The 13,011-nt window shown below is 42.6% G+C and overlaps 1 protein-coding gene across 3 annotated transcripts; it reads left to right on the top strand.

Annotated features, from left to right (window-relative positions):
* Positions 1–1,332: 1,332 nt before the first annotated feature.
* Positions 1,333–12,992, top strand: LOC121582609. Of its 3 annotated transcripts, none has more exons than XM_041898533.2 (8): positions 1,333–1,487; positions 2,416–2,614; positions 2,822–3,012; positions 4,290–4,480; positions 7,367–7,520; positions 7,738–7,875; positions 8,942–9,034; positions 11,710–12,992. In XM_041898533.2, the coding sequence occupies exons 1-8, from the start codon at positions 1,473–1,475 to the stop codon at positions 12,184–12,186; spliced, it is 1,458 nt and encodes a 485-aa protein (XP_041754467.1). In that variant the 5' UTR covers positions 1,333–1,472; the 3' UTR covers positions 12,187–12,992. The 3 variants fall into 3 exon arrangements, with proteins under 3 accessions (XP_041754467.1, XP_041754468.1, XP_041754469.1); XM_041898534.2 differs by having other exon boundaries at positions 7,370–7,520; XM_041898535.2 differs by having other exon boundaries at positions 4,290–4,454; positions 7,362–7,520.
* The last annotated feature ends 19 nt before the right edge of the window (positions 12,993–13,011 follow it).

A 13,011-nucleotide genomic window follows, 5' to 3' on the forward strand; every position in this document is an offset into this window, starting at 1 on the left:
CCGGCCGGGAGGATAGGGGACATAGAGAGTCAATTTATTCAATTCATTTCAATACAGCACATGGATTCCACATGGATTGGGCACAGAAGGTCTCGCTGGTGATGTGTAGTTGACAGTGTCAGCTAGAGATGACATGCAGGAATTTGTAGTCTTGTATGAGGTCTTCTCTGTTGCTAATTAGCATTTCAATTTTTTTAGATTAAATTGAGGCGATTATGTTGATAAAACTCAACTTGTCCAAGATAGAATTATAGGGTTATCAAAACATCACGCCAAGGTAAGCCTACACCAAACACATACTAAATTTGAAGTGTTTCAAAAATCTGCTATGGAAAAAAATCATGGTGGAAACCCGATTGGAGCCATTTCCGTGTTTGACTGCTAGGTTTTATGGGTATTATGACACATCCTCTGTGGAGTTCTATGGTGAAAATAAATGGTGTTTTGTAGTGTTTTTGGATAAACGCCAAAAATAAGGTCTGTGGGAAACACAGGCTTAGGAGATCTTATACGTTTTGTTTTATGAGATGATCTTCATCAGCTAACGTCAGTTTTTGTGAATTCTGAAGAATTTATTTAATAAGAAAAGCACATAAAGGCTTCATAATTCATAAAGGTTACGTTAACTGACTGCTATTATCTTATAGAACAAAACGTATAAGATCTCCTAAGCCTGTGTTAACCTCAGACCGTATTTTCGGTGTTTATTCGAAAACCCTATTCTTTCCCCATAAATTTTCTCCATAGGGATAGCTGAATGAACCAGATGTAACTCATTTCCGGGTTTTAGGACTACAAACTGGCAAGCTCTATACAGAGATGGTTTAGTATAAAGATATGAGGAAACTGCTTCTCCAATAGAAATCCCCGAACACGCTTGTAGGCGATGTCATGGTGACCTTGGCTAGCTAAACTCATGCGCAGAAACACGTAATCGGGTCTAACGGTCGTCTGACGCCGAACTGCGCATGTGCAAGCAGTCAAATCAAAGGCACTCCTTCGATATAAAGTTGTTTTTTACGAAAATTCAAACGTGTCAGTTTGTCACTTTCACGAGGTTGGAGTAATGACATGTTTAGCGACTTAAGACCTTGGCTTGAATCTAGGTCGTGCCTTTATTTTTCAAGAAAATGTACAACTAAGGAATCATTTTTTTTACTTATCTTATTGTCTTCTCAAACCCCTAACCCCGGCCTGCTTGCTGTTTCGCAAGCCTCGCTATGTTGCGCCTCTGGGTTTAGAAACTCTCCATGCTCAGTTTATTATTATTTTTAAATACGACAGAAAAAAACGACGCTATGTCGACGTAAGCACGTACATGTTCGCCGCCATTGCAAGCACAACGAGTGCACAGATGACGAACAACACACAACACTTCACAACATGCGATTTGGCTCGCTTGTTTGAACCAAAATTAACCGATAACTTTACCTGAATGTGTTTCAACAAAAGTACCAACTTCAGCAGATAAAATGTCGGCTTTTATTGTAAGTATGTCGCTTGATCAGTTACATTTCTAAAGCGTCTCAAGTCGAGTCCTGAAGGCCACATGATGGATGGGCAGTCTTTATCTAGCTAAAATATTAGCTAGCTAGCTGAAACTGCTTCTTGCATCCAACCCAGCGCCTGTAAAGCTATTAATTAACAAGCTATTTAAACGCCAATAGTAGAAACAATAACAAAGCCGGGTCCCCGCCCCAGTTTCGATTTTTTTTTTTACTGAGGGATGGGTCTGGAGAAATGTAACCACTCTCAAATCCATAGACAGCTATGGACTGACCATCAATGATATCAAAATGATCGTTTTAACAAATGTTTTGAGGCTATATAGTGATTGTTTACATTTACTTTGTTTACAAACATTGGAGTAAAACAAGCTTATATTTTCAGTTCTGATGGGGTACGAAGTTTAACTAAGCTCATGAGGCATTTCTAAGTTATATTCTGCAAGAATCAATGGGTACATATAATTAATTTATGTCCAAAAATAGATGTAGCGATTGCTGATTGCCCCTTTAATGTCCAAACAAATGCCATTAAGTAGTCTGCACTGTAGCTAGATAGTTCTGTAATGTTCAAATGGCTATGATAAAATTGTGTGTAAACTTGGACTTGAGGCCTGAGGGGATAGGCTCAGTAGTTTATTTCATGCATGGGTTGACCTTCAGTCTAACGCACCTATTTACCACTAGTCGAAAGCAAATAATCTTCTAGCAGAAATCATAGACCGCTAGTGCACCTAACTGAACATGATTGTTGTCATTCAGGTCAGTATGTAACTAGTGATAAAATAATATAGCTACTAACTACAGTAAATATGTTGTTAAAATGACAATCATATAAGGATTAACTTGCTGCAGCAACAGCTATCCTCACAGTCTAGCCTGAATTGACCTCCTTGCCGTGCTGTTTCAGGCCCACCCTTCGGTGCGGATCAGGGGCACAGAGCACACCTACAACCCAGTGCTGTGTCAGGACGACAACTGCTCAGGCAAGGACAAGGGCACTCATATGCACTGTCCTCTCTGCACAGTGGTCGAGGCCTATCATGACCCTCTTATCCTACGGGCTCACTACCGCATTAAACATGTTGACAAGGGCATCGACTTTGCTGGTGAGAGGCTTTTCAACACATACATAAAAGTACACATCAGATGCTGGATTCAGTGGTAGGATGACTTTGCCAAAAGGTTTCAGTGAGAGATCTTTCACTCAAATCGGTTAGAATTTTTAAGGAAATAATCAGGCAGGCTCTTTTATCGATTGCTAGAAAATACATGGGACCTACAACTTTACAGCAAGCTTTTTGTCTACCCTTCAGGCCTAAAAGTGCTTCGATGCTGCAACCACTGTGAGATCGTGGGCACCATCAAAGGGGAGAAGAGGTTCAAGGGGGCCCACTGGCACTGCTACCGCTGCCGAAACGGCTTCAACCGCCGAGACGAGGCCATCAAACACTATAAGACCCACTTCCGGAACCCCCACACCACCTTCCAGATACAGGTCACACAGGTAATACCACCAAACTACTGTAATAGAACATACATTCACCATTGAACACTGAGTATGAAGAGTAAATAGACAGGGCCCGTATTCTCCATACAGTGAGGGAAAAATGTTTTGGATCCCCTGCTGATTTTGTACGTTTGCCCACTGACAAAGAAATGATCAGTCTATAATTTTAATGGTAGGTTTATTTGAACAGTGAGAGACAGAATAACAACAACAAAATCCAGAGAAACGCATGTCAAAAATGATATAAATTGATTTGCATTTTAATGAGGGAAATAAGTATTTGACCCCCTCTCAATCAGAAAGATTTCTGGCTCCCAGGTGTCTTTTTATACAGGTAACAAGCTGAGATTAGGAGCACACTCTTATAGGGAGTGCTCCTAATCTCATCTTGTTACCTGTATAAAAGACACCTGTCCACAGAAGCAATCAATCAATCAATCAGATTCCAAACTCTCCACCATGGCCAAGACCAAAGAGCTCTCCAAGGATGTCAGGGACAAGATTGTAGACCTACACAAGGCTGGAATGGGCTACAAGACCATCGCCAAGCAGCTTGGCGAGAAGGTGACAACAGTTGGTGCGATTATTCGCAAATGGAAGAAACACAAAAGAGCTGTCAATCTCCCTTGGCCTGGGGCTCCATGCAAGATCTCACCTCGTGGAGTTGCAATGATCATGAGAACGGTGAGGAATCAGCCCAGAACTACACGGGAGGATCTTGTCAATGATCTCAAGGCAGCTGGGACCATAGTCACCAAGAAAACAATTGGTAACACACTACGCCGTGAAGGACTGAAATCCTGCAGCGCCCACAAGGTCCCCCTGCTCAAGAAAGCACAAATACATGCCCGTCTGAAGTTTGCCAATGAATATCTGAATGATTCAGAGGAGAACTGGGTGAAAGTGTTGTGGTCAGATGAGACCAAAATGGAGCTCTTTGGCATCAACTCAACTCGCCGTGTTTGTTTTTCAGGATTTTTTTGTTGTTGTTCTGTCTCTCACTGTTCAAATAAACCTACCATTAAAATTATAGACTGATCATTTCTTTGTCAGTGGGCAAACGTACAAAATCAGCAGGGGATCAAATACTTTTTTCCCTCGCTGTATATACAAAAAGAGTCTGAGTAGTAGTGCTGATCTAGGATCCATTTTTGCCTTTTAAATCATAGTCAATAAGAGTCCTGAATTCTAATAGTTGATTAGTTCTCCTACTCTGAGAATCTGTGAATACGGACCCAGCCAGATATCTCACAATCCCATCCCTGTGCTTTCAGGAAGTGAACAGCCGACAGTATTATGACCAGAGTCCGGAAGCCCACCCTAAAGCCTATGGAGGGCTGGAAGTGTGTATGGGCTCTGAGGTGGAAGGGGGCGACATGGGGACGATCATGGCCCAGCCAGTCGCCAACACGGAGACTCTGCTCACTGTGGAACCCAAGGTTTCATATATGTCTCATGATTTGTGGTGGGTAAATGTGGAGAGTAGGGATGTAAGAATTCACAGATATCAGTCTCCGGTTCAAATGTTTAAGATATTTTTGCATCGGTCCGCAGTACCCCAAACCGTTCCAAATGTAGCATGCATCGGTCAGAAAATAGATTCAAATGTTACGAATTGCCGGTTCACAATTTTGTTGTTGTTCATATGACTTTCTACCCTCCGAAAATACCTCTAATCTTTTGTGAGAACTGCGTCCTCTCCTTCAGTGTCGAGCTAAGCATGTCATTTGTAGCTCAATTGGTAGAGCATGGCGCTTGTAACGTCAGGGTAGTGGGTTCGATCCCCGGGACCACCCATGCGTAAAAATGTATGCACACATGACTGTAAGTCGCTTTGGATAAAAGCGTCTGCTAAATGGCTTATTATTATTATTATTATTATTTATCTACAAGTCATTTTGCATGCAGAACAACCCCAGGCAATATCAGTAGCCAAGTCAAACTGCGCACTGTGTGCTGCTTTGTGCGCTGACAAACAAGAGGTAGACCTATTGCTGATTTGGCACATCTGCGCATCACCTTCAGTATTCAAATGTTTGTAAAATGGCTTGCGCAATATTAGCCTTTATTAGTTGAGTGACAACTAATGTAATTTGCTAGGTTATTTTGATCAAATGTGCTGTTGAAAATTGTGTTTATAAAATAAAAGTAGCCTAAGCTACCGCCAGAGACACAGCTCTCATCTAGCTATACATGGTGATCGGGGCTTACATTAGATGAATTTAGATTTTTCAGGTTCACCATCAGTAATAGGTTTGGTAGTTTAGCCTGAAACAATTAGTATATAAGGTCGTTTTTAGATATACAGGGTAAAGTTGATAATTTCATAACGAGGACAGCAATCAATTTTGCTACCCGCACTGCATGGGCGAAGCAAGAGAAGCTTACCCTGAGTCTGTCAAAACTAAACGGTCTAAACCATTCAATTATGAGGTGAAATCCAAAGTTGTGCTATATATTCATTGGCTATGTCATAGCAAATGTTTATAGATAAGTATTGATACATTACAACTCTAACACTTTTAATTAGCAAAAAATGACTAATTAATTAGTGAGTGAGTGGTGATTTTAGATCAAAAGTGTGTGTGTGGGGGGGGGTTGATCCAGCTCATGAGCTCCATCAGCAGCATATTTGAATTTAGAATGGAAAATGAATGTGTTTATGCAACAGTTGTTAGTGCATCGAATCTTATCTTATTTTTTAAACGGAAATATCACATTTACATAAGTATTCAAACCCTTTACTTAGTACTTTGTTGAAGCACCTTTGGCAGCGATTACAGCCTCAAGTCTTCTTGGGTATGACGCTACAAGCTTGGCACACCTGTATGTGTGGAGTTTCTCCCATTCTTCTCTGCAGATCCTCTCAAGCTCTGTCAGGTTGGATGTGGAGCGTCGCTGCACAGCTATTTTCAGGTCTCTCCAGAGATGTTCGATTGGGTACAAGTCCGGGCTCTGGCTGGGCCACTCAAGGACATTCAGAGACTTGTCCCAAAGCCACTCCTGCGTTGTCTTGGCTGTGTGCTTAGGGTCGTTGTCCTGTTGGAAGGTGAACCTTCACCCCAGTCTGAGGTCCTGAGTGTTCTGGAGCAGGTTTTCATCAAGGATGTCTCTGTACTTTGCTCCGTTCATCTTTCCCTCCATCTTGACTAGTCTCCCAGTACCTGCCGCTGAAAAACATTCCCACAGCATGATGCTGCCACCACCATGCTTCACCGTAGGGATGGTGCCAGGTTTCCTCCAGACGTGACGCTTGGCATTCAGGCCAAAGAGTTCAATCTTGGTTTCATCAGACCAGAGAATCTTGTTTCTCATGGTCTGAGAGTCATTTAGGTACCTTTTGGCAAACTCCAAGCGGGCTGTCATGTGCCTTTTACTGAAGAGTGGCTTCCGTCTGGCCACTCTACCATAAAGGCCTGATTGGTGGAGTGCTACAGAGATGGTTGTCCTTCTGGAAGTTTCTCCCATCTCCACAGAGGAACTCTGGAGCTCTGTCAGAGTGACAATCGGGTTCTTGGTCACCTTCCTGACAAAGCCAATTCTCCACCGATTGCTCAGTTTGGCCAGGCGGCCAGCTCTAGGAAGAGTCTTGGTGGTTCCAAACTTCTTCCATTTAAGAATGACGGGGGCCACTGTGTTCTTGGGGACTTTCAATGCTGCAGACATTTTTTGGTAACCTTCCCCAGATCTGTGCCTCTACACAATCCTGTCTTGGAGCTCTACAGACAATTCCTTTGACCTCATGGCTTGGTTTTTGCTCTGACATGCACTGTCAACTGTGGGACCTTATATAGACAGGTGTGTGCCTTTCTAAATCATGTCCAATCAACTGAATTTACCACAGGTGGACTCCAATCAAGTTGTAGAAACATCTCAAGGATGATCAATGGAAACAGGATGCACCTGAGCTCAATTTCGAGTCTCATAGCAAAGGGTCTGAACACTTACGTAAATAAAGTATTTCAGTTTTTTATTTTCAATAAATTTGCTAACATTTCAAGAAACCTGTTTTCGCTTTGTCATTATGGGGTATTGTGTGTAGATTGATGAGGAAAAACATTTATTTAATCAATTTTAGAAAAAGGCTGTAATGTAACAAAATGTGGAAAAAGTCAAGGGGTCTGAATACTTTCCGAATGCACTGTATGTCATGTTGTATTGTGTGATCTGTACAACATGGCCTGTTGCTTGTGCTATCAAAGTTTCTATTGGTGTTGCTGAATTTTCTATAGCGGTAGTGTCACCGGTGTTAAAAAGGTTCATCTGGAGCCCATCACAGGAGGTGTATATGTCAAGTAACTTGTGTCTGGTCATTGTATGGTGATTGGTGCCTGCTCTGGTTGAAGGACAGCAGGGTGAACAACGGGATCCTAGTGGCGGCCGAAGAGGAGGTGGGGCTTTCCCAGCATACCCTGGACCAGACCCAGACGCTGGTTCTCATGGACCCAGATGGACAGGGAGGCAACCTGATCTACGAGGAGGCGGCCAGCATTATCTCTGAACAGGTAACAGCGTCTCTTTGAGTTATCTTGCTAATACTGTGCTTTAGTAAGTTCTCACATTCAATGTTTTTCTTACCAATTTTAATTACATCTCTCATCAATCTACATACTTTAGCTGTTATGCAAGCAGCCTGCATGCCCTAATGCTAACCTCTGTTACCCCTCTACCCCCTTCATGCCATGTTACTAACATTGGTGTACCTGTGGTTGTCCATTGCAGGGCGGGGAGAGTCTGGAGCAGGCCCTACATGTAGAGAAGCATCTGCTGGAGCTCCACCAGCAGAACGTGACCCTGCGGCAGGAGAAGGACGCAATGGAGAAGAGGCTAAGGGCAGAGATCCACAGACTTAACGAACAGGTACACTAACAGCAGACTTGAGAGCTGAGATGCAGACTCAAAGACCAAGTACACTGACCATCACACAGTATGGAACAGCTAAGAGAGATGGTTATCACAACAAGATAGCTTTTTTTATGTAGGATAAGATGATTTGTATGGTGAACTTTGTGTGAAGGATAGATATTAGGTCATTTTTAACATGTTTAGTGGCAGCAGGAGAGGGGAGGCATGGCGAGGAGACTGAGGGCATCTCAAAGACCACCAGGTACAAAGAGAGATGGGTAACTTGACGTGATAGCTCTTTTTGTGGAGGATAAACTGATTTGTATGATGAACTTGTCATAATTTGTCTCTGTGTGAAGAATAGATATGTATTCATTTTTAACATGTTTAGTGGCTGGAGAGGCCGATTGGAGAGGTGGGTGGAGGCAGAGATGCCGAGACTCTATGACCTGGTTCAGGAACTGGTATTCTTGGCACCCAGAAGCAAACCCTGCGTGTGCACTGGCTGGCCAGAGACTTGAGGGCAGACACACTGACAGAAGGCTGAAGGCAGAGATACTTACATTTATAGACCCCAGGCACGCAATGTTAGTAAATGGCAAAACACCCATGGTTTTCAACACTCCGACTTTCCTGGCTTTGCACTGATGTTTACGAGTGTTTAACTGGGAAAGAAAGTGTGGAAATTAAGAGTTGTTTGAGTGGGGAGTCACTCAATAAATGTAGCAAAACACTCTTAGGTATTTCAAAAACGTATAGGCCAGAATTATTCAGCAATTGTCCGGGGAAAGGATACACAATCTCGATCAGCAAGTACACTGACCACAGTATGGAGCAGCAAAGATATGGTTAACTTATCAGGATAGCTCTTTTTTGTGGAGGAAACTGATTTGTATGTGGATCTTCTCAAAATGTGTATTTGTGTGAATGATAGATAGGAGTTAAAAGCGCTTACCTTATGTCTCTTCTAGTAAATGCACCGCCCTCCGCCCTTCCTGTATTTTACATTCTTGGTGGAATGGAAAACAGACCATTCTGATGTGGCCGTGTTGTTGTCTCCCCTGTGCTGAGGTGCCCCCAGGTGGCCAGTGTGGTGCAGACCAACATCAAGATGTTTGAGGAGCTGAAGCTGTACCGCTCTGCAGAGAACAGCCAACAGAGAATCGATCAGCTGGTGAGTGGATGCTTTTAACTGCTACTGTAGTGATGATCCTAAGTGATTGTTGAACAGAAATGATTTCCCAATTCGTTCTGAACAGAACCACAATTTTTTTCGTTCCATTCCACTGTCTGACCAGCAAAATAAAGTTCTGAACTGGTTCGAAACAAAAAAAGTACCGGTTTATATTGTTCCTTTCTGTTCCTTTTTCAACCTGTGAAATCAACAGTTTTTTACATTTAGCTCATTAAATTACTTCACCAATCAGTGAAGAGCAGGCAAGCTAGTTGTTTACATGCGTGATGGACAGACCAGTGTAAACTATAGCGCAAGATGCAACTGAAAGTTTGCGGTGGTGAGAGATCGAGAGAGGGTTGAGGAGGCGGCTTGAAGTGCTGGGCATCTTGTTATGACATGCATTATTTCAATTAGGTCCACAGAATTATACCTAGAAGGAGCGGCTTTTATGGAGGAACTTTGAATGTCCTTTGAGCTAGCTAGCTAGCTAGCAAGCTAACAAGCTTGTGTGTGCAGAGCGGCACCAGAATAAAAAATACGTCTTACCTTTTTGAAGTTAATAAATACAATGTGAAACGTGATAACTAGGCCTATGTTATCCTTAACTAGCATTGAACAAGTTAATCCATTCTTCTCTAGCTAATTAAAAATCTCTGCCTATCTTCTGAATCACGATAGTAACGTCAGTACAGTAGCCTATGCGTCGGAAGGGGGTGGGGCAGGTAGACAAAACACACACACACTGGCAAAGATTTCCATCTTGCAGGCAGACACTGGAATACGTTTCTGACTGACAGAGTGAGGGTTTGCATAGGCGCTTTGTTGCATTTTTTGGTGGGCCAAAACAAAATGCCTGGAACGTAAAATAAAGTTATTAACCGGTTCCCATGCTTTTAAAATATCGGTTCTGTTCCTGAACAGTATGGATCACTTTCATTCCTGGTTCAGTTTCTGTTCCTTGAAAATGTTCATTATTTTCCGTTTTCGGTTCTGTTTCCTGTAGGGCTGACCCCATTTAAGTCGACTGGTCGATTGTTTGGTCGATAGGCAGTTGGTCGACCGAGATTTCTTTAGTCGAGCAGTAGCAAAAAATAATATATATACAGTGCATTTGGAAAGTATTCAGACCGCTTGACTTTTTCCACATTTTGTTACGTTACAGCCTTATTCTAACATTGATTAAATAAAACATTTTCCTCATCAATCTACACACAATACCCCATAATGACAAATGTATTACAAATAAAAAACAGAAATACCTTATTTACATAAGTATTCAGACCCTTTGCTATGAGACTCGAAATTGAGCTCAGGCGCATCCTGTTTCCATTGATCATCCTTGAGATGTTTCTACAACTTGATTGGAGTCCACCTGTGGTAAATTCAAATGATTGGACATGATTTGGAAAGGCACACACCTGTCTATATAAGGTCCCACAGTGCATGTCAGAGCAAAAACCAAGCCATGAGGTCGAAGGAATTGTCCGTAGAGCTCCGAGGGTGGATTGTGTCGAGGCACAGATCTGGGGAAGGGTACTAAAACATTTCTGCAGCATTGAAGGTCCCCAAGAACACAGTGGCCTCCGTCATTCTTAAATGGAAGAAGTTTGGAACCACCAAGACTCTTCCTAGAGCTGGCCGCCAGGGAGGTGACCAAGAACCCGATGGTCACTGACAGAGCTCCAGAGTTCCGCTGTGGAGATGGGAGAACCTTCCAGAAGCCAACCATCTCTGCAGCACTCCACCAATCAGGCCTTTATGGTAGAGTGGCCAGACGGAAGGCACTCCTCAGTAAAAGGCACATGACAGCCCGCTTGGAGTTTGCCAAAAGGCACCTAAAGGACTCTCAGACCATGAGATACAAGATCATCTGGTCTGATGAAATAATAATAATTACATAACCAACATTCTCTAGTAATACTAATCAGAATAATCTACAGTTTTTTGGCAAACTCCAAAGTCCTCTGATAATATTAGTCCTGTGCGAATCGATATCCCTGTGTTTTGAGAAAAATGTCTGAGTTTGACAGGTGTTGCTCGCGGTTTGAGCAAGTAAACAATAACTGATTCGATAAATTGAACGAAGTGCTGCGCATAGCCTATATATGAAGGGCCTACATGTATCAACTTTAACAGTGAATGCTTTTGTTAATACGTTTTGTGCGAATGAATTGAACATCGTCAAATGCATTATTAATAATATTGCGGCTATTTAATGCAACCCTTGCTGTTAATAGATCGCAAAGCAGCATAAAACTGAGCTTAACGTTTGGAAATGACACGTTTACGTTCTCATTCATAGCCTAACAACTCATCAAGTGCAAGTGCGCTGTTTAGCTCTTCTACTGCGGATCGCTAAAATATCCTAATGATTATGATCACAGTTCCTCAATTCAAATATTATGGCGACACTATACCAAAAATGGTTGGCATGGTTTGGAAACTTGGGAACCAAGCTTGAGTTATCAGTGTAGCCCTGTTATTGCCTGGACTTGTTGAAATATATTCATGCCTAGAAAAAAAACTGTCAATTTATTGAGAAAAAAAAATTACAGGGGGCACTTTGGAAAAAACGAATCCCCTCCGAATCCTCCTCTGGAATAATGGACATTCTGGGGTAATAATTACATAATAAACGTTCTCTAGTAATAGTAGTAGTTTCTGTTTGGCAGGTTAAGAGTCTGGAGGTGCAACACCGCACTCTCATCCACACCCAGCTAGCCTCTCTGAGGACAGAACTTCTGCGCCAGGCTGAGAGAACAGCGCCTGTCAACGGCCACACAGAGCTCACAGTCAGCCTGGTTGGTGAGAGAGCCACTCTCCCCGGGGAGATGGCCCTCTTTGAGGAGGAACAGACTGAAACAAGGGTAGAGAGGGAGGAAGAAGCATTGACCATGGTGGTGGTTCAGATGGGCCCTGACCCAGGGGACTTGGTACCAATATCAGGTGATGTATGTTTGGTGGCTGGGAAGGATGAGGAATCATCGGTCCTTGAGCTGGACAGTGTTGACTCTGGGGCAGAGGCCTTCAAGAATGCTACAGAACCCCTTGAATACAAAGAGGGGGAGGAGCAATCGTCGTCAAGGAAGCGCAGCCCCAAAGAGGAACCCGGGGGGGAGAGTGAAGCCAAACAGCAACGCATCTGTTGAGATTATAGAGACAGTGGTCTTTGTTACTCTCATCTGTTTTTCTCTCTCTCTCTCTCCAGTCTTTTCCTGTCAGTACTTGTGAGTTTCTTTAGGGGAGGGTACCTTTCCCACCAGGGGTTCTAATAGGCTGCTGCAGACTGAGCCAGCAGTGTGGGAAATCCTCAACTGAGAGACCAGTCCCTAAAATGGCTGTGAAAGTAAATGCATCCTCCTCACTCCCTGCAGTGTGTAAGCTGTACTTGTATGTAATGCTACTCCGCTAAACCTACTGACTTACTGTTTACCAGTCTGCTCTGTACATTAGCTCTGTTTTAGAAGCTTGATGAAGGTCTGCAGTGAATTAATTAGAGACCTATTCAAAGAAAATAACCTATTCATGTTATTTTTGTGCTGACTGAAGTTTTTGCAATGTGTTCCAATGTTTTCATGAAGCTTGTTTGTTCAACAGTTGATTCCATTGTTCTACTAAACATTATTTTTTACAGACTGGAGGTAACTAACCATCATCTATGTCTTGACGAGACAGCCACGTGTCACACTATGCAAGTGTAGTTTGTTATACAATGTGTTGCTCATTAACTTGCATAAGATGTATACAGTACATAGCCTACAAATCATATCGGATACAACAGTACATCTCAAGCCTATGAATTTGCCTTGTATGAGAAAATGACTAAACAAAGCTACTGTGTAGTTTATTGCGTACCGGTATTCAGGCATTATTTTTCATCCCAAAGTGGTAGACAAATGAAAACCATTCCCTTGAAATGAATTTGTAGTTGCTGAATAAAGAAAATAACCTTTTGAATAAATCTTTGTCATTCT

The sequence above is a fragment of the Coregonus clupeaformis genome, chromosome 15 (genome assembly GCF_020615455.1).
Source record: "Coregonus clupeaformis isolate EN_2021a chromosome 15, ASM2061545v1, whole genome shotgun sequence".
Taxonomy (NCBI): domain Eukaryota; kingdom Metazoa; phylum Chordata; class Actinopteri; order Salmoniformes; family Salmonidae; genus Coregonus; species Coregonus clupeaformis.

Excerpts from the sequence above, each read along its gene's own strand:
- LOC121582609 (XM_041898533.2), top strand. Across the intron at positions 7,876-8,941 it reads TCCACAGACTTAACGAACAG|GTGGCCAGTGTGGTGCAGAC; the intron begins GTACACTAACAG and ends AGGTGCCCCCAG. Across the intron at positions 9,035-11,709 it reads AACAGAGAATCGATCAGCTG|GTTAAGAGTCTGGAGGTGCA; the intron begins GTGAGTGGATGC and ends TCTGTTTGGCAG.